Here is a 22598-nt window from a genome sequence, read left to right as displayed (position 1 = left end):
TCATAGCATCAAACTCTCTACAGGAAGTTCTTTGGTCCCACTGAAGAATTTAAAACCAAAGATTAAATCAACACCATTCATACAAAAATATTTTCAATTATTATCCTTTGAAATAGATTAATTCAATAAGAATCTTAAGAAGGGGCATTAGTGGAAAGTGCTAATAAAGCCAGCAATGACAGCAAGGGATAAAGCTGTGGGAGCCCTAACCACAACAACATATTTCCAGCTGTAATATTAAACAAATATCTAAATTGGAATCGAAGTATTATTACATATTAGTATTTGCAATGATAAGTAGTTCTTGTTTAAAAATCTTTTGTTTGTTGCAGTTCAGTACAATACAGTTGCTGTTTATTCAAAAGTTTTTTTCTGTAAGATGCCCTGTAACTTTTTTTTTTTTGGGGGGGGGGGGCGGGGGGGGGGGATGATGATGTGTATAACTTTTCCTATGTGAAGTAAAAAAAAAGAAAAAAAAAAATCAACCAACTGCTTCTGATAATTCATTTGAAACCAGACCATTCTGTCCATTAGTGATTTTCTCCTTCTTTCAAAAGATAACAAGAATCATTGAAAAGATGTCCAATTTACAGTCTCAAAGATTTCTGACACCTTATTTCATCACAGCTGAGGATGTAGTAGACGAACGAGTAATGATGCATGCGGGCTAGGATCATCTATTTGATTGATACGTTTCTAACCGATTACATAGCACACATAGACCTCATTTCCTGGAAATGTCAGACACATTACAAACCCACAGAAAACACAATTCTTGTTCTGGAGGTCTCCACTGCTCTCTGATTTGCTGTTCTGATTTAAGCAAGTCAAAAATTTTTAAAATAAGAACAACTTGTATTATGATTATTAGTTACCATGCAACACACTGTTTAAGATTCGAGGACTTATCTGAAACTATTTAGAAATGTTAGCTAGTTCGTCATCATGATCAACCGGTATTAAGAAAGCTTTGTCACCAGCTTTATTTTAAGCTTCCAACAATTACAGGTAACAGGTTTTTGCTTTTTCTGGATATTAATGAAAATATACAAAGATTATACACCTTTTTCCTAGCCTTTTGAGGTCTTTTTCCTCAATTAAGTTTAAACACAGCATGTCACATTATTTATTCCTCCTCAGTGTATCTTTTTGCATGACTTCCAAAATGCAAATTAGTAATGCCATTTTAATAAGAGGCAAATTAAAGCTATACTAAAAATATATGGTTTTCACTTATGTGTGAAAACCATAGGCAGTAGGAATAGTCATCTTAATGCAGGTATACATAACTGCAACTGAGAACTGGATTTAGTCCCTACTCCTGTTATGAATCTTTTTTGTGGCTTTGTGTCAAGTAACCACCATCTTTTTGTACTTGTTACTGGCCTGCTTCTTATACTTAGCCTGAATGGGTTTAAGGGAGATAGCAGATTCTTTTAAAGTCTCTGCATAACAGCTTATGAAGCTGTTACTACACTACATCATAAAGTTACATTCACTGAAGAGGAGGGTTAATTCCATCCAGAAGGAAATTGATATGTAATGGTTTAGTATTAATGCAGATTTAAACACCAAGACTAACAAGACCCACATCCTCAACTCACGAAATTATGTTACACCTAAACCTCACTTCTGACATATGGATTACAGTATACTGTTAAAAAGCCAACAACAAAAAGGCACCCAAGTTGTACAACTATTCAGCAGATAATAGCATAAGATAAGCAAAAGTCAGAACTCAGTCCTTACCACATTTTCTGTTAGTGATCTCATTATATAAATGTAAGAACAGCTACAGCAAGAATTTTAACAAGAATGCCACAGGTTCAACTTATGGTATTCTTTTTGAGCACACAAAAGAACCTGAAGAGCATCACATTAAGCTCAAAATGGAGCTCCACTCTTTCATGGAGAAACATGCACTTTGGGAACCATTTGTGAATAGGGCATGGCAGACACTCTGACTAAGTATACTCTGAAGATATCTTTGTCTACATTATAGAAATAAGAATTTTAAAGCAAATAAAAGGAAATAAAATATTAAGATAAAAGAAAGAAGCAGGAGGAAGGTCGTTGCTATCATTCTGCCATATTTCACACATCATAGTTTGCCAACCTCCATCTTGCAACCCTCTGAACTTTTAACTGTTCTCACCATTCTCCTTCTGAGTATCTGAATAAAAATGCAGCTATAAATTGCATGCACAAGCGTCCATTTAGGCTTCCGAGTTTTTTCTATCCTTTGTCCTTTCTTAGTTATGTCACTTGTATTTTGTGCCTTTTTGCACAGTAAGCAGCCCAGAATGAGAACCCTGTTATTCCATATTCAAACACCATTTCCATTTTGACAACTATCCAAATGGCTAAGGCACCAACAGTACTATGGAGCCTTTTTGTAAAGTTTTTCAGCTGTAGAGCTCAAATTCTATAAAAACAAACAAAAAAGGCAACTAGGAAAAACCCAAACCCCAAAACCAACAACAAAATCACCACTGTATAATCATTCCCATTTGACAGATGATGCAGTTACAATATACCAAGCTCACCCAACTGGCCACAAGCAGGGTCAGAAAATGTACCCAGCTCCCTTAAGTCTCTTTCAAAACAATGAATGCTTTTACAGAGGTAAAAAACAACCATGATATATAATCTCCACTACTCATCAAAATAAACATGACTGACTTCACTGGTGCTCTGCAAATGTTTCACAGCTGCAATGAAAGTTACTCATGTCATGTACATTTTATTTTCCTGCTGCTTGGAAAAAGAGTGCATTTAAAGAGGTCCATCCAGAGACTGAGAATTAAAATATTTAATTAGTTAATGTGATTGTCATCTCACTAATTTTAGTAGCAAAAACCTTCAATATACACAAAAGAATGAGTCTGATTAAAATCAAAAGGTTAGAAAACTTACGTAATTTTGTAGACAAAAATTACAAAAGCATCGAGTGACTTTCAAGCCTAAAACACTAGAACATGAAGTCTGCTAAAGCTGAAGTCACTTGGATATCTATAACAAGTACAGTAACCCTAATTATTAAACATATCCAAAGTGATGCAATGATCCAAGCATCCTCAGAGTGTGATTCCACTATGCCAAGCAAATTAAACTTGTTAATTTGATGCAGACTATAAGCATTATATACAAAGAAAGATGTTAGTAAGCCTCAGACTGGAAAGCAACTTCTCAGGATTCAGGAAAATGTCAGAATTGGAGTTACACAAGTAATGTTGCATTTGGCACTATTTTATAAATCATGAATCTTTAACTCTCTCCTCTCCTAAATCCCTGCCTTACAACACCTAATATGATGGGTCTTATATTAATAAGCAGCTCCTTTAGTTTGTTTTTGTTTCCTTACTACTCATACTGCAGCCCCATGTCTATGTTCTAGTCATTACGTGCTGACAAAAGAATTACTAACTGCCTCAAGGGCGTTTCTACAGCACTCATCTCTATGGTGTCAAACTTCTTCACAAGCACTCATCCATCTTCCGTATCAATCCATGAAATGAGAGATTTCAATTTTTAAATGACAGGAAGTTAAAAGAGAGAGGAAAAAAAAAACCCAAACTTTAGCTACAGGTTCTTCAGAGACTTTAGATTCTTACGGTATCTTTTACTTCCCAAAACTTCTGCTGTAGCTACAAGTGATACACCATTTTGCAAGTCATACTGGAGGATCTGAAGTCAAGCACTCCAAAATTTGTGGGAGGTGGGTGTGTGTGGAATTTACAACTATATATGAAATGTATCCTTCAAGTAATCTGATTTCCGAAAAGGGCAGATATAGCGCAGAATTCAGTAGCTTTAACTACAATATTCACCCTTTTCCTGGGCTCACATCAAGTGCCTTCTAACTTCTGTAACACAGAGAGCAGAAGCCCCTCTTTACTACATTAACTCTTACTTACTCCATGTTGTCCCATCCTGTACAAAAAACAAGGCATGGAATCTATGTTGTTGTTAAGTTTTATTTAGAAGAAAAATGGGAAATGATGAAAGGAAAAAAAAAGAAAAAAGACTACGTGAGAAGACCAGTGATCACAACATAATAATTCAGGTTTTATAAAAGTCATGAGATTATGTCTGAGTACTATTAAATTTTGAAAAGTGAAAGGTGTTCTCACCAAAGAACACCAACTTGACAGAAGTAGGAGAGAAACTTGTGCAATGAATTGTGATAAATTAAAAAAAAAATTACAAAATTTCTCCCAAAGCATGCATTAATTATTTTGCTAATAGTCAGAAGATATATTTATCTGTATCTTTCTCAGAGCATTTCACCTACTTCTTCTGATGAACTCAAAAGCTGACAGGATATTAGAACTCATGTACCGTAGCACTAGACGTACAACTACAGATTTTTTCCTTTTATTTACGGAAACCACAGACTTTTTTTTTTTTTAAGCAAAGAGCATAATCTTTCCTCATTGAAGGAAACCAACAAAATGTTATTTTCATAATCTGATATTACAAATAAGGATTAGCATGAATGAAAAATGCAAATTGTTAAGCCTCCGTTACAAACTTGGGTGGGAGGGTGGGCAAGGTGGGCAGTAGCAGCTGACAGGAACATACGAAAGAGAAGAGGACAGATCTGGGAATAAAAGTAGAACTAACTTAACTTTTCCTTATACTTTGTGCATTTCTCACTTCATCATGCATTCTCTCATTCATTTATGTAGGACTTCTAAAGACAACACAATTGTGTTACTACAGTTCAGATCACAATATAGACCGAACCCTTTGGACACTATGGCAATTTAAGATCTTTAATTGTTAGAAGGATTAATAAACATTTTCATCAAGTGACTTTGCAATACAAAAGAACAATGTCAGAATCATACCTAGAAGAGAGGTCTCCTTTGCAAATGCTGCAGCAATAGCTGGGTCCAGCGCTGGCTGTCCATCACCAGATGGAAGATCAGGACGAGTGTAGTCCCTGCTTTTATCGTTGTTGTACTTGACATTCAAATTCACCAATTTGGAAAAATCAATCCGTAGGGTACAGCAAGCATTATAAATATTTTGACCATCTAAGGCCTGGAAAAGGGAGTCAATTTATTTAAAAAAATACACAGTACAGGTTGGTTGCACAACTTTTAAAAAAAAAAAAAAACAAACAAGGTCAGCATATAGATATTTATCCGTCTTACTGTCTAGTTTAAAACCAATTAAGATTAAAATGCATTAACCTCTCTTAACATGATTCCAGGAAGCTCGATGTTTACTTCTCTTACCTAGGAACTGTTTATGTACCAAAGTGGCAAGAGACATTTTAATGCAGTCAAACTTAAAAGTTAATCTGTTGAATACAGTTAATTAACCTGTATTCCATACTACAGCTTTAATTCAGACATAATGCCAAATAGATTTCTAAAAAAAAAAAAAAAAAAACCACACAAGTACTCTTCTACATGGAAAGTTGACTGGGGGGGGGGGGGAATCTAGACTTAAATAGCATGTTAGACAGCTATCTGTTAAAGCAGAATATTTACATTGTTCCTGCATGTTTTCCTTCTCCCCTTAAAGATAATTAGTGCCAAAATTGAAAGAAAAGCAACTTTATCTGCTAACCTAATGTTACTAACACTTTTAAAAATAAATCCTATTTTCACAATTAATTGGTACTTCTGAAAGGATGCCTATTAACAGTGAAATTCACATGGACTCTCAACATGACACCACTTAGAACTCTATGAAAGCACTCTCTAAAAAGACCTAATTATATATGTTTTGTCCATCTTCATTATATACCAGGCAAATTGATATACCCAGATTTTATTCCATTTACATTTTGGGTGGGCATACCTTCCTTTCACTTGAAGCACTAACGGCTAAGTATGAAAGATTTAAAAAATGGAAGCTTTTGTAACTAAGTTGGTTTATATTCTTAAGAAATACTAGGAAGTGAATATACAGCTCATCTTCAAAATTAATCCATTCAATCAAGTCATTATGTTAAATATAAACTACCTTACACATACACGGTGAAAAAAGAAAACCCAAGTCACACTTTCCAATACAAAAATCAGATCTTTTGTTTCTCTTGATTAATGCTGGACTGAAATGTACCACTTCTGGACCTGAACTAGCTCTTGCACAGCTAGCTTGGTTACATCTGCAATGCACTTTCCAACACATTCAAGTTCTGGTAGGACTTACTATTTTGAGCCAAGCACTGTACGAACCTAGTGTGCCTGCTGGGTATGGAAGCAACATAGCTATTTTCATACAGTGATACATCTGGAAACTGAACATCCTGCAGACACCCCTCTGCTAGGTCTGGGCCAGCAAGGCTGTCCCTTCCTACAAAATGCATTATCATATCTGACATCTCCAGAGCTCATGAAATCACTTAAAAGAATTACCACCATTAGCAGTCAATGTACAAGAATAAGGAAGTCAGTATTATTAGAACTTCCAAGTAATGGGAAAATAAAATAATACAAAAAAAGTATAGAAACCTGACAATCTAGATATCATCTCAACAAATACTTAGCAATTAAAGAGAAACTCCTGTGCCTGAAACTCAGCTTAAACAATGCTTTATACAATATTGGCAAAGCAAAATCTACTGTCCTGATTCATAGAATACAAGCTGAGGATTAATTCTGTATTGTTGGGGTGGTGGCATCACCATTACAGAATACAGAATTTGCTAGCTCTTTTATACACAGTGGCAAAGCAGAATCCAAGACTTCTAATGTTGGTATTCGGGAAAAGAATCTCACTTGAACACTTACACTTAAAAAAGTATACACTGAGAATCAGTCATCACTTTTAGAAGACTTCTTACCTTCTCAAATCCACTAAGATATGGATTAAAGGTAGGTCCATTTTACGCAGCCAGAGCTTACTTATTGTGAAAGACAATGCCATTGCCATCAAGGAAATACCCATTCACATAATGAAGAAAACTAATGAGACCAAAAGGCAGTATCCTTTAGCTCTGTCCAAATTACAGGACCATGATACAAAGCTCTAAGTCTTTAAAACACAATCAAGATTCATATTATACCTCTGCGTGGAGTCTGTAGACACACTGATTTATGTCTGGCAGAAGGCTGTGAAGTTGATGAAAATCTTTTAGCCTTAAAAAGTAGCAAACCAAAATACGCCTGTGTTTGTAGTTTCCAGAGTAGTCAATGTTTAAAGGGAGCCACATAAGAAACTAAAACTTACACTGAAACAGCAAAAAGTCCTCTTTCTGACAAATTCAAAGTGACCAAAAGTACATACAAAAGAATACTGCACAAGAGAAATCCCTTGTAGTTGGGACGCAGACAGACTGAAAGAACATCCTGAACTGGAAAGGAAGGAGACATACTCTTAATGAGCACTGTAGTCACACTCTGGGAATGACTCCTTGCAACAGATCAAAACAAAAAACAACTCACCCCACCCACCTCTACCAGCAGCATCATACACCTCCAACAACAATGCAAGAAAGACTACCAGCAACTAGGGTTTTTTCAAGATTAACTGTTCACATGTAAAGTCACAACTGTGAATGCGTGTCTTGAGCTCCTTATGTGGCAATAAAAGAATAAGCAACAAACCCTAAAACCCTGTTCCTCTCAGACATCCTGAAAAAAATGAGAAGACAGTAGCCATACTGTTAGTGAATGTACATACAGACATCATCTCAAAGAACTCGAGTTACTGCTAAGAAACTTCTCTTTCTTTGAGCATTTATCTATACATACATTCACCTGTGACACAGTACCACACCACACACGTGCCAAACAAAGGAGATCAAGTATCATGGGACCCCTCTACAAAATGTGAGTGCCATTCTTTACCTTGCCTGTGCCAGCAAACCCATTACTTAAGCCTCAAAAACAGAAGTATCAAAACTTGTCATCACGTGATACTAAGAGTGTAATGATACTGAATCATTTCTAGGCCCCTGCCTTCCCTCCCTTCCCCCTTGTTACTAAAAAGTACCCTCCTCTTGGACTTTCCCAAGGGAAAAAAATGACTGATGAGTGGCTCACCTCCTGCCAAGAGCTTGTCAGCAGACAGATTCCTGAAAAAACACGTTGTGGTATTTAGGAGCACACAAACAAGATGCCTCGTAAGAATATGCAGAAGACCAACAGAAAACAGTGGTAAAAGAACAAACAAAAATCCCTTTCTCAATTCAGACTGACATATAACCCAAGGAGAGAGGCACATGCCTGAACTGACAAAATGACCTCAACTCCACAGTGCAACCACACTATCATCCATACAAGTTTCTCTATGGCCACTTACAATTGGATTTGGAAGGGGGAAAAACCAACAACAACAACAAAAAACCAAACCAAAAAACCCCCACACCAAACAAACAAAGATGACTCCTAATAACTAAGTATGCTGCATGGTTCCACATCAGCTATGGCAGTTAAGAAAGGGAGCAAACCAGAAATAAAGAAAATCACAATCCCTAATACTAGTGAAAGTTCCAAAATAGCGGAGTTGGCTGGAAAGAAGCTAGTATTCCTAGACAACTACTACAGTAGAAACATTCAAAATATTTAGAAAGGGTCTTAACAACCAGAGTTATCTTGAGAAAGAATCCAAAATCTGCTCATGTCTCAAGGCAGCACCTTTCACTGAAGGCAAGAATAAGCAAGCAAGGCCTAACAACACAGAAAATAGCAGAAATAGCCTGGGAAGTCATAAGGATCCAGAACAGAGAGCTATGACTGTCTGTCATACAGTAAAAATGACCATAGAGGGAACATCGACGAAATGGAGGTCTGCACCACAAAAAACAATACTCTCCCATTTTTAAAAATAATGTCAAACCACCCCCTCTTTTTGCTCATAGCAGCCAGGAGGATGAAGAGATGAAAACTGCTGACTGAGAAAAGATCCCACAGATTAAGAGGTGAGACGAGGCTGTTCCAATGGAGAAGAAAAAAAAAAAGGGTAAAAAAGAAAAGAAAAAAAGAGAGTTCAATAAACACTATTTTCTCCTGCTGCTGATGTAATCAACCACACACAAGCTTTTCTGCAAAAGGACAGTAAGAACTTCTACCCAGTCAACATGGACTCATGACACTAGGCTCTCTCATTTCCCAATGTGATTGTGGATGTTGGGAGAAGTGATAACAGCAGCAAAGGTGATCTCAGATGGCAAAAGTACAAAGTTACGAAATGTTGTAACATCCTGAATGACTGATGCAGCTTCATGCAGACAGGAATCAGATCTATCAGTAGGCTCCGAAGTAAAGGAAGAACATTTCTAGAATCATTTCTTGTCTCAGGCTTTCCTCATGTGAATGAAGGGCTTTCTGATGTAATGGATAGAATTCACTGCTCTTTTTATTTTCAGGGTTCAAGATGCCTGAAAATCCTTGGGAAAGAAGAGTCCCTTGAAAAAGCGTTATATTCATAGGAACTATGCTTGGATGAGCTTCTCCTAAGACCTGTATAGACCACGAATCTGTGGAATGAAACCCTCCTACAGGAGATAGTCAAGGTAGCCCTCTAAAAACCAGAAAGAGATATGCCACTTACAATATTCTGTAGCTAATTCACATATGGTACCTAGAAGACAGGCAAGAACACAGTTTGGGAGATGGAAAATTATTTGATGTTTTGATATTCTCATTTTCCAGTTCAGAAATAGAGCTCAGAGATTTAGCTAGCAGATATTTCTGGAGACACACGGCTTCAAGCCACAATAAATTGTGTATCTGCCCCTCTCTTTGTCAAGCACTGTAGGCACCTAAGATGATGATCCAAGACAGGAAATAAAGCTATCCTCATCCTGCAAGAGATCTAAAGCATTTACCAAGGTCTGATAAAGAAAAATCAAATTAGAGGGGAGAGAAAAATGTGGCAGAGAGGGGCAACACAACCATTGCCTTCTCTCCAAACTCATACCGGGGGGGGGAAGACACATTTAGTCCCTACTTTCTCTCTTCCCGAAGCACACAAAGCAGGAGAAACTAGAAACAAGATCTTTAGAAGAGCATAACAGTTCAAGGCATTTAAAAAAAAAAAGTAATCCTTACAAAACATACTCCAGCTCAAATAAGTACCTCAAAGTAACTGAAGGTCATATGGTAAATATCTCTTGGGAGAGATGTGCCCAAGTGCACCCTACAGATATGCGTTTGAATGAAATTAATTTAATTCAAACAAGTGTCTTGGATACAAGATGTTTTTGTGGCTAAAAAGTGTATGTGAAACACATTCCATTCTCGAAAAATAAGATTCCCCCCCTCCATGCAGTTCCTTGACTGCAGGACCAGTTGCATATCTTTTTCTTCTCTACAAAATTGGAAAATCCAGGACATAAAGTGTTGCTGCACTTCCTGGGCTTTCTGATACAATGGATACAATCCAGCACTGTTCTGTTTACCTGAACACTACTTACCATTTCTGAGAACAAATTGTGCTCTTTAGGATTCAAGATGCCCAAAAATCCTTAATGCAATAATCATGGGTAGTTGCCCCGAAGCTAAATATCTTATTGTAGATGTCCTTGCTTTCCATTCTGGCAATGACTACCTGAAGTTCCTATTACAGATTTTAGGGCAATGTAGCCTAGCAGAGATCTTTTGCAGACTGCTACCAGTGCAGAGCCACCCTGAGCCACCTCGGGGTCTGGAGCATAAGTCTTACGAGGAGCGGCTGAGGGAACTGGGGTTGTTTACCCTGGAGAAAAGGAGGCTGAGGGGAGACCTTATCGCTCTCTACAACCACCTGAAAGAAGGCTGTAGCGAGGTGGGGGTTGGTCTCTTCTCCCAGGTAACAAGTGATAGGATGAGAGGAAATGGCCTCAAGTTGCACCAGGGGAGGTTTAGACTGGATATTAGGAAATTTTACTTCACTGAAAGGGTTATCAAGCATTGGAACAGGCTGCCCAGGGAAGTGGTTGAGTCGCCATCCCTGGAAGTATTTAGAAGACATTTGGATGAGGTGCTTATGGACATAGTATAGTGGTGGTCTTGGTAGTGTCAGGTCTATGGTTGGACTCGATGATCTTAAAGGTCTTTTCCAACCTGTGCGATTCTGTGATTATGTGATTCTGTGAAGCTGTCACTCAAAACAACTGGAAAGAATACATCTTGAACGTAGAGTCAAATCTGAACAGAATCTCTGTAGAGGTACTCTGAATCACCTACAGGCCAAGTAAGGACCACCTGGCCAACTATAACAGAAACTCTCAATTTTACTTGTGATTTTTTTAACCCACGTTGGGTCAAGATGACTGTCATGAGCTACATATGAGTCCCAGTTAATCCTCCATAGATGAGGCATTAATAACTGTCAATATCCAAGATTTGGCAAGAGTACTTTTGGTGCATTTACACAAAGACAACACTCTGGATTAGCCAGCTGTTCAGACAAAAACACTGGCATTCTAATCTTTCTATAGTATACCAGATCACTGGTATTCAAATATTTAAGTTTGCTGCTTATGTGGAGGGCACTGATCATTTACTATGAAAATGAGCTATTTTTTTGATGCTTAGAATAACTCCTTATGCATACAGACATCTCCAGGATATCACCATCTGTTTCATTAGGAGAAGCACAGTAGTTCGATGTGCTCTACTGTTGCACATTCTCAGTACTTTCTCCAACCCATGGCTAGACTGCTGCATCGCACCAAACCTGAAGTTTGTTGTCTTCACCTTTACTTGCTGGTATAACTAACTATAATGATCCAATCTGAGAGTGGTGATGAAACATGAATCAGTGTAGCCATAATCTACTTTTACAGGAAATGAATTTCTCACAAAGCAAGTGGAGCAGGAATGCAATTTTTCACTACTTGCTCATTCAAATAGCAAAAGTGGTCCCATAGGGCTAGAGGCTTCATATTGTACATTCTTGTCAGTGTCACTATTTTCTCAGAACCTTCAAATGAATAGCATCTCTCCTTGGTACTTACATCACTTGAGTTTTTCAAATTGCTCTTTAACTTCCTTAATAAGTCTTCAATTTCTATTAAGGCCACATTCTGATTTCCTGTGAAGAGTGCCAGTGGAAAATTAAATTTCCCCATTATCTTCTATAGTAACAACTGATGGAAAACAAACTGAAAACTTCTTTACTCTTTTACCATGCTTTTAATTTTGAACTCCATGCAACTTCAGTGTAGCCACCACATCCTCTTGCTTCTACTGTATTTCCAGATGTATTTAAACTGGAGGGTATTTTCCTATCATCTGACTGTTTCTTTCCTTTAGGTATTTTTGTTTTGGTGGCACTTCCATGTTTTACCACAGTACCTCAACCATAAGAACTGTACTTATTTTACTCTATTTAGCTTGGGAGGGTAGTGGGGAAATCAAACCTTCCTTCAAATTTAGCATTCTTCAATACTTGCATTCGGTACTAGTCTTAGCGTTTTGTCTATTTATGTATAGATTGGTTAAAATATGAAACTGTAAGCCTAAGACCATTTCAATTTGTCACTAAGATAGGCCCCAAGATCACTCGGACAATGACTGTACATGCAGGAGTCACTGTTATTCAATGAAGTTTAGTCATTCACACATGAGCCACCACTAGTGAACAGCTACCCTAATCAAAACATGCAAAACTGGAGAAACAAATACATGCTTTTTTTTTTTAAAATTATGACCAATACAGTATCCCACAAGCTAGTATCAGTTTGTCAGAAGTCAACAACAGCAAGAGATTCTTAGGTTCCTTTCATACTTTTACATACCTCATCCTTTTGTTATTTTGTCACTTCTTTATAATATATTCCTAGAATTACACTGATAATTTTCAAATCACTACAGTCCATTTCACAGATGCCACCTTACCATTAAATCTTCTGATAACATATGTAAGACTCAAAAAATGAAGTCAAAAGATTTATCACTTGATGTCATATTTTGCTTCAAAAATGCACTTTAAAAGGAGCATTACCATCTATTACTGAAAAATAACTTTCCAAACACAAATCAAGACTGAATTACAACATTCTGCAACAAACACATTAGCATCCAACTGTTTATCAAATATTTCAAAATATGAATCTAAATGACTACAGTTGATTTCTGCAGCAACTGTAGGTTAAAGATCTAGTTTCTGTATTACTATTTTAAACCTATTTAAAACCTGGAATGTGTATCCCGTTCAAGCAAATTTTTACATATTACAGTGACAGATTTGCATCTCCCTCTGCTCTGAGACATGATCTAATATCTGATACTATTCATCTCCAAAAAGGATATCCCTAATTTAAATTGTACTCCAAATCTACAAATATTTCCAGACTGCTTTTCAGGAGTAGATTATCTTAAAGTAGATCATCATAAAACTTGTTGCAGGTCTTCTTGTCTCTGGCTAACTTTATTTTTCTCAATAGCATGAGAACTTAACACTCTGCTTTTTTAAAACATGCTTCTCATTTTTTGTGATTCCCCATCTTGACCACCTCACAGTTTTTTAATCAATACTCAGTATTTCATTTGGTGATGAGGATAAAAATTAGCATCCTACACCACTTAATGAAGGTCTTTATTTCAATATAGTCATTCTTTACAGCAGAAAACTAAGCCTATTTTTTCTTTCCTCTACCAAGAGATATTCATTGCCAACATATTCTGAGGTGCGAGCTTTTCATTTTTTCCTGAAGTTCTCAGCTATTCTGTCATCTATGGGCAATAAGCACTTTCTATGCTACCAAGCAACACTTAACCAGCACATCAATTTTAATCAGCCTTCCACAAACCCAGACTGCATGTGAAGGTCTGAAAATACAGATTTGTTCCATTTATCTCTTGAAAAAAAACCACAACCAAACAAAAAAACCACCCACAAACAAAACCAACAAATCTAGCCTTCCCCATTGGTTCAACTTTCTTATTGCCACAGATGTGATCATATCCCATTCAATTAATTCAAGATATCTGGTCTAGACAACATGGTGTTGATCTTTGTCATAATTTATCCATAGGCTCTCTCCTGCTATAATGAATAAAACCAGTTACTCTTTCTTGCCTCTCCTACCCAGGATAGGAGAGCTTCCAATAAAACAAAAGTAAGATCCTGCTCTCATCTGTCACTGCTGCAAAGCTTCTTCATAGTCTGGTCCATGAGTAAGACAGCACTCTCTCTTCTGGGCATTTATGGTTATAATGAAGTTTAGTTTTTGTGGGGTTTTTTTGCATACTACAATTAAATACTTTCACAAACCTCTATCCAATCCATAAATCACATCTTTGTTTTGATGCTTAGAAAGTATCTACCAACAATAATCCAATGAGCTTACTAAATTTGCTGCTTACAGTGAATTAATTATGCATCAACATTACATCCTACATTTTTACTTCTCATTGACATTTTCACCACTGCAGTCTTGCATATTATTTCATCTCTGTGCAGTCTTATTAAAATATTTGTTCATAATTATAGATACATACAATTCTTCAGACATAGTGTCCTTAAACATAGTATCTTTAAACACTGATTTTACACAGTATAACAACATTATATAATAACTCCCAGTTGTTTTTTAGTTTCAAAAAATTCACACAAGTGGTGGAGGAGTATGACACATTATTATGGTCAGTACTCTATCAACATTTTACAAACGTTTAGAGTACAGGAAGGTCTCCAGCCTTAAAAGAGAACGATACTTACTAGTTTTGCTTGCTGTGCATTTACTGGATCGCCATACTGCAGTAAAGCTTGAAACTGGTTATTCTTTGTGAATGTGATTATCTTCAATACAGCACCAAATTTAGAGAATATCTGCCAAAATATTGTAAAGTTTTACACACGAGTTCCTCCCAATCATAGATCAAATTAAAATGAAATTTGCCTTACCTGATGAAGAACATCCAGGGTTACTGGATAGTACATATTGTCAATAATTATTCTAAGTACTGGACTCTGAGCTGGTGTCACTGCGCTCTCACTAACAGTGGTCCCACTGATGGGAGCATTTGTTGCCTGCACAGCCGTCACTGCCTGAAGAACAGCTTGGGCACGCTTAAAAAAAAAAAAAAGAAGATGACAGATTTTTTTAATATTTAAAGATTACAGCTAGAAGTTAATTAGCAATATTAATACAGTTAACTTCAGAAACAGAAAATAGTCCACTTATTTAAAAGTCGGAGCTACAGACATAACACAGCGTAAGCACAATGCAGTCTGACTCTGTGAGAAGAGACAATAAAAATGAAAACATCAATTAATCCTTATGTCACAGTAAGGAGGGGCTCCAAATGGCACCAATATTAACCTTCCTAGTAGCAAGCTTATTGTTCTACTAGTAAGGATAAAGAAAGTGAGAATTTTCTATGTTTCAAGACTCTTTACAGACTTTTTTTCCTTTCCTTTAAGGGAAAAAACACAAACCAAAACACAACACAAAACCAAAAAACCAAAACACAACAAAACCAAACCAACCAACAAAAAACCCAAGCCTACAGAAACCAGAAGTATTTATCCTGTTTTTCAAGAGACTGTATTACAGTTAACATTTCACTGCCATTTGAATTATGTAGAAGGCTCTGATAGGAAGGATAATGCTAAATTAACACTTCCAAACAACTCAGTTTTAACACAATGCAATAATATACAAGACTGACAAGTGTCAGAAAGTAGTATCCACAGAGAGGTAAACAAACTGGTGTCTGTTACCCACTCTCTTTCATAAAAAGAAAAACAAAATCCTCTCCATGTGTGGGGATTTTTTTGTTTTTAAACACAAGCAGGGTTTTAGAAATTCAAAGGAAACCACATGATGACATCACAAGAACACACATCTATGTAACTACTTCCACTGCCAAAACGGACAGTACCAGAAAGATTAGATGTCTTTCTGAGAAAGAAAAAGTGCAGAAAAAAGGGTTTCCATTCAATACTTTCATTACAGTAGCCTTATGAAGCAAAACAATACAAAACAGAGACACAAGTGAGCATGCCAGGTAAAAATAATAACCACCATATTAACACATACTGCATATTTTAAAGGTATTAGAGCTACTACACAATTTCATGTCTCAACTTACATGATACTCCTCATACTGAAATGAATCAATGAGTAAGGAAAGGGGGGGGGGGGGGGGGGGCGGGGGGAGAAGACCTGATGAACACTAGTTGGGAAAACAAAATTTACCTCTATGTTTAACATTAATTACTGTAACTCCATAAAAACACCTTTTGATAACAACACATTATTTTTTTCCCTAATGTATGAACTACACAACTTTCAAGCTGGCCAGATATTCGGCTGAGTTGCATAATTACTTCCTACTCCTTCTGTAAGCACAGAAGCAGCACATATCAATTAAAACTCACTCCTTAAAGCATCTGGAAAAGTTTAGACTGCATAATCCAAATAATCAAAATCTGTGAAGTCAATTTTAACATATGACCCTTGTTAGCATTATCCATCTATACTTATATATCATATTTCATTCCACTAAAGTTAATGTGAATACAGGAAGGCATACAGGACTTAACTTTAGCAAATAAGGATAAAAATCTATAAAAGTATTGTGACAGTGAGCATTTTGTTAAACAAGTTCAAAATAACATTTAGTATCATATATAAACAGCCACTTTTGAAGACATTTGAGTAGTATGTGAAGTTTTTTTTCTTATTTTTTCAAAATTGAAATGGATTTTAAAGGATCAGCTACACCATTCAGAAAGTATAACATTTATTTCTTTCTAAATGTTGCAATGTCTGTGCAGAAAGACTAAAACCATGCATTTATGACAGGCTGATGATTAAAGAGAATTACAGATACAGAGGTCATTCTATTCTCAATTCTTCTGAGTCTAGATACTGTACAAAGGAGAGAGATGTTTGTTTTAAATCTGAGTTTAAATGCTCCTCTCAGTGTTTTGATGTCTCACAGGAAAAGGATTTTCACAGAATTATAAAGCTGAGATGAAAACTTAAATGGTCGCTTTTGAATCTGTTTATTCAGAGCCAACTCATTCTGAGTACATAACTAAAAATAACTTGGAAGCTACTATTATTGAGAAATTCAGAACAGAATAGCTTAATGGAACTTTTCCTACTTTCATTATTTCTAAAGGCCTGGCTGTTTGAAGTACCCCTTGGTTAAATACATTTTTTTTTCCTCTCTTCTTTGTAACCAAGATACTTGCATCTTTCTCCAATTTTTCATCCTATCTTTCCAGTTATATGTACTAACATCTTGAGTTCTTCATATCTCCCTGCTTGAACATCCAGAAAAAGACAATTTCAAAATGAATTTGGCTGGATGAGAAAGCTTTCAAATACAGATTAAAAATTTAAGTTTTGAGTATTAAAAAAAAAAAGCAGACTACAATCAATCTACAAGCAATATCTGCATCATCTTTATTTTTCCTTACAGAAAAAAGAATATCCAACCATCTTGTGTTTTACAGAATGCCTCATGAGATACTAGTTACACAATACTTACTGCCAAGTACCTATTTATACTATTTAGTTCTAAATTAAAGAAATAGAGACCTGAAAGACTGGGAATATGTTAAAATTGGGTATTAATGCATATGGTGACATAAAAGCTGCTGAAAAGACAGCATATTCTATACGTTGAAAAGGTGGACACATGAAGTACAAAACCCGTATCACCACAGAAGCCAGAGGACAATGTAAGAGAAAGCTTCTTAAGGGAGTATGTCCATCCACTACGTGTGCAGACAGAATTCATCCTCTATTCTCTTTTTTCAAAAGTAAATGAAGGTATTTATTTTTCTTTATAACTGACATTTTGAGGAGGAAAAAAAAAATGTCAGTTTTTAAGAAGTACCTTTAGCAGACAAACTATCGAATGATTCTAAGGAACTGTAATGTTTAGAAAGAGCAACAGGAAAATCAACACTATACTTGATCTGAACAAAGATGTCTTTCAACAGATTACCCTGAAATTGTTTTTAAAGGTAACAGCTGTAATTTTACTGTTTACATACCTTACCTAAGACAGGACACAAGTAACAGAAATTATAACTTGGTACTTACACTGTCTTTTGTAACATCAAAAAGAAAATGTTAAGAAATTAACCTTAAAATAATAATCTGACTTGTGGAAAAGTTGATTCTCTTTTCTCCCCCTATAACTTGTACAAAATGGTCACCATGTTAACTTCTGCTAATTTTCCTGTTCTACTAAAAACAGACATGCATCTATATTTATTGTGAAATAGGTTTCTGCAAGGGCAAGGAGCAAATCATTTTTTTGTTATTAAAAGTATTTGTCTCTACAAATATTAAGGTTGTCTCTACAAATATTAAGGTCTAAAAATATTAATGGGATCATTAAGGTTTTCTTCTCCAGCAATAGAAGATCACATAAGCTGAGGTTACCAGTGTTACCAGAGCGATCATTCAAAGCACCGAAACGTAGGCATTGGCATTAGTCATTATCACTAGGGAAATTCAAATTGGCATTAGAATCTCAGGTGTCAAAGTTAGAAAGTTAATTTTTTCATCCTAAAGTCTCTAAACTAAGATGAAAACTTATTTTATGAAAAAATTAAAAGTTAAAAGGCACTTCAGAATCTTTTTCTTTTCACATTAAGGAAACATTAAGAAAATTTATTGTAATGGAAAGATCACACAGAAAGCAAATCCCCTTCAATGTCACGAAATGGAATGATCATAGGTAAGACTACAGTAGTGTTAGAACGTGGATGAAACCAAATGATTTAAACATATGCCACATGAGCCAAGAATACATGCCATGCCTCATTTTCTACTGTCTGCATCTGTAATACTACATAACAGTAAATATACCTGGTTAAGTGTGTTATCAGTCTTCAGTTCTTTATGATTGGAATACTGGATATAGATAGGTTGGTTACGAAGATGAGGAGTCACAGCAGAGTAGTAATTAACCATAGTGATAGCTGCTTCTTCTGTAGCAAGTTCCAAAAATGCCTGTAATTAAACAATTTACAGCATTTACAAAGCAGATAATCTTCATATTAGCAGCATATAAAAACCACTTAAAGGGTTTGACAATGCATTTTAACAAATATCAGTCTTCAGAAGATGTCATTCTCTACATACCAACTTTATTTGGTAAGCTACTTCATCTCCAAAAATTAATCTGTGAAGATGCAGGACTAAATATCTATCTTACACCTAACTTTTTGCTTTATGTAGTTGCCAACCATCCCTCGTTCCCTCAAAAAATTTACTAAAAGACAGTATAAGTTCATAAAAAACATTAAAGGAACAAAGGGGGATGTTTTGTTGTGGTTTTTTTCTGTTTTGGGGTTTTTTATTTTTTAATACTTACTGTTATATGACCTATTTCAATAGCATTTTAACAGCATATTTTGAAATTAGACAGTAAGCATACTAAAAAATGGAAAGCAACAAATTACCTGATTTTTCCCTTTCAGCATCAGGATGTTGGTTACCTTACCAAAAGGTAAACCTAAAGCAATAACTTCCGTTTCTGTCACTTCCCCAGGCAATTTCCTGATATGAAGAACACGAGAAGGAGCCCCATCCATTTTATCGTCACCTTTGAATTTCTTGTTGTCATTACCATTGGCTGAAAGACATATTCAGACTCTATTTGAAAAGTTTACTGATATTATTAGTGCTTTATTTAAAAATGCTTTTAATAATAAATATGAGATAATTTTAAGTAAACATCTCTTAGTTTGATCTAAATAAAATTCAAGGGTTCAGAACAAATTCTGAAGAGACAGATGTTACATAGTTTCAGGAAAGGTGGACTGTTCAAGACTAACTCAATAGCCCTCTGTGATAACTCATTTTCTAAACAACACAAAACCCACAGCAAATCTTTTTCATCTCACTTTCAGTGAAGCATCTCATATAATAGCATGTAAGAATATTAATTATGACTCAGAAGGGCTCACACAAGAACTCTAAAGTACATTTAAAAAAACCAAACAAAAACCAAAAACCAAAACAAAAAAACCCCACACCAAACAATTAGAGATTATCCAGAATTTTTTTGAAAGGAGAAAAATGGTGGTGAATAGTTACTAGAAGAGCTCCTAAAGGAAAATTGTAAGGATTTTTTGCACTACGGAACCAGACACAAAAAGTAGAAAAGTATCAAAGCAAGACAGAAAGCATTATTAACGCTGAGAAGGACCACGCTGGAGAAAGGGGATGACCCACAGGACTGATATCACAAAAGTCTGATGAAATCCACAACCTCAGAATTTAAGGATCAAGTACAAAAATGTCTATTATGAACTATGAGTTCACCCACAGAAAAGGAAAAACCAACTAAGAAACATGATGCATCCATTGGGGCGGGTTGGGGGGTGGGAGGGAAGGGGATGGGGACAGGGAAGAAGCACCAGACAAGATTTTCCTAGCAGAAGCAGGGAAGCATTAACATAATTGTACAAAGCACCAGAAAGATACTATTCAGAATATTGTCCAGAATTCTTGTACAGAATTACAGCAAAATTCCAGCTTGAGCTCCTTTTTCTTGAACATATGCAGTAAAGAGCTAGCCAGTTGGATGGAAGAAGTCTTGCTTTGGAAAAGCCAGAAAAAAATTATTTACTTTGGTTAAAAGGTAATACAACTGCTGCCTACAAATATGTCAGTGGAGTAAACATCAGAAAGAGTCAAGAGCTAAAGAACAACACTGTCATAAGACATGTGGGTATTAATGTATTAATTAATTCTGGAACTCAGAATGCATTTAGGTATGAGAGAAGCAAGTGTTAAGACTTCCTTTTTTCTACTTCTGGCTACAAAACATGCAAGTCAGCTATTCGACCTCTGATTTCATGTTAGAAGAGCAGTTCAATACCTACCTGTATTTCCAAAAAACACACAATTGTGACTAGTAGAAAAATATTTGTAATTATTAGGGTTCAAATTCATGGGTTGAGGGCTTATACCAAAGAGGATTTAAAAAAAAAAAAATATGAACAAGACTACTTTTATTTACTCACTAAAAAAGTAGAAACAATAAATGGGGTGCAAAGGGAATCAATAGGAAGCATTTATGTATGTTAAAACCTCCAAAAGCCTCATCTTCGTAAGAAAGTTGATGGTTGCAATTTCCAGAGGGAAGAAAATAAAGAATTCCTCAATTACCACTCAGCTGTAACTACAGAATATAATTCTGAATTTGTGCCAGGAAAGTCATTTACACCTAATCTGACTCCCTGCATAAAAATTTTGCATTTGTTTATGACCGTCTTGAGCACAGAAAGTTTTGCTTAAGGGTATGCCTAAATCATAATCAAGAATTCAAGTTCTTAACTCAGTTTGCCTAAACCAAGCCAACTTACTCAAGATTAAAAAACACAGAATGAAACGGACTCTCATTTTTACAAGTCAAGAACATCCACACTCCAGATTTGGATTTGAAAAGCCAAACCAGGCATGACATTTAACTACCTTTTCAATGCTATTAAGAAAACTGGCAAACTCAGGGTCTCTGACCAAACCTACAAACATATTTTTTACTTTTTCAAAAATAAGGTAATTCTTCATACTTCCATTCAAGGAATTGATGGAAAAAGGGTAAATCTATACAATGGGAACTGTTTCCATCACTCCCTTATATCTTTTACTAACAGCTAAACCTCTTCATTCTAATTTGAATGTTTCTAACTTCCACTTCAGCTATCTATCTTCAGATTTAGCTAAATCTAAAATTCAAGATATTCTCTTAGTTAAAAATAGCATGCCTTAGAGGCAGGTCATCCCTCAACCTTCCCCACCCCCCCCACCCCACAAAAAAAATTTCCAGGACTGAGCTTTTTTAAAAGTTCTTGCACTGTGGAACACTTTATAAGTCTTTTCCAACTTACTATAGCAGACAAAACAACAAAAACCTAACGACATCAGAACTGGTCAAAATTCAGCTAGCGGTATCTCCAACTGACAATGCTAGAAGGGGTTGAATCCATGCAATAGTATGTATTTTATTTTGGTGTGCTGCACAGAAGGACAAATTTTGATGGAACACAGAAGAGTCAAATTTCAAAAATACACACTAAATTAGGATCTGAAGTCCATCCTTAGTCTACACAAGGCTCTAACCTGTATCATTTTGGAAAATGGGGCGAAACTGGGCTTCCAGGTAGCCAGATTTCACCTGTTCAAAATCACACAATATAGCACTTTATCCTCAAAGTGACAGACACCCAAAGTTTATGAAAAAGTACTTGTATTTTCCACCTGAAGCTCATTACACAATAGTCTTCCCTAGTTCTCAATTTAAATCTCTACAAAAAACTAGAAGAAAACATTATAAAGCGTGGCAGGCTTAATGTATTACAAACACCACATTACAAACTTGCAAAGAATAGAAGAATTGCAGTGATACTGAAACTAGATTTCCAATGCCTTTCATACTTAAGCTTTCTAAACAATTTGAATTCATTACAAGTTTCAAAAATTAAATATGAAACATTAACAATGAGAAATGAGAAAGTGAAAATAAAGTTTTTAAACTAAAAGATTTTCTGAAACTGATAAGAAACCTATTTTTATTACATCACCAGAAAAGTATACACCATGAATACTCAGATCAGTACTTACAGAGCTGTTTTGTCTTTTGTGTGGTTTTCAACATATAATTGCGACATATTAACTTTTCCACAGCATGATGTCCAAGAATTTTTTTTTTAAACTGAAGCTT

The 22598-nt window shown here is 35.8% G+C and overlaps 1 protein-coding gene across 7 annotated transcripts in view; it reads right to left on the bottom strand.

Annotated features, from left to right (window-relative positions):
- The window catches only part of PTBP2 (polypyrimidine tract binding protein 2), a 56799-nt gene that overhangs the window by 9168 nt on the left and 25033 nt on the right, over positions 1-22598 (bottom strand). For all 7 annotated transcript variants that reach the window (XM_072866976.1, XM_072866983.1, XM_072866978.1 and 4 more), the window contains 5 exons: positions 19330-19502; positions 18734-18877; positions 14800-14964; positions 14614-14724; positions 4854-5049 (listed from right to left, as the gene is read on the bottom strand). In XM_072866976.1, the coding sequence (XP_072723077.1) occupies positions 4854-5049; positions 14614-14724; positions 14800-14964; positions 18734-18877; positions 19330-19502 (789 nt within the window). The remainder of the gene's footprint in view (positions 1-4853; positions 5050-14613; positions 14725-14799; positions 14965-18733; positions 18878-19329; positions 19503-22598) is intronic.

Source organism: Ciconia boyciana, chromosome 7 (genome assembly GCF_034638445.1).
Source record: "Ciconia boyciana chromosome 7, ASM3463844v1, whole genome shotgun sequence".
NCBI classification, from domain to species: domain Eukaryota; kingdom Metazoa; phylum Chordata; class Aves; order Ciconiiformes; family Ciconiidae; genus Ciconia; species Ciconia boyciana.
Note: the sequence above shows the minus strand (reverse complement) of the source record. Positions and strands in the feature narration are given on the sequence as shown.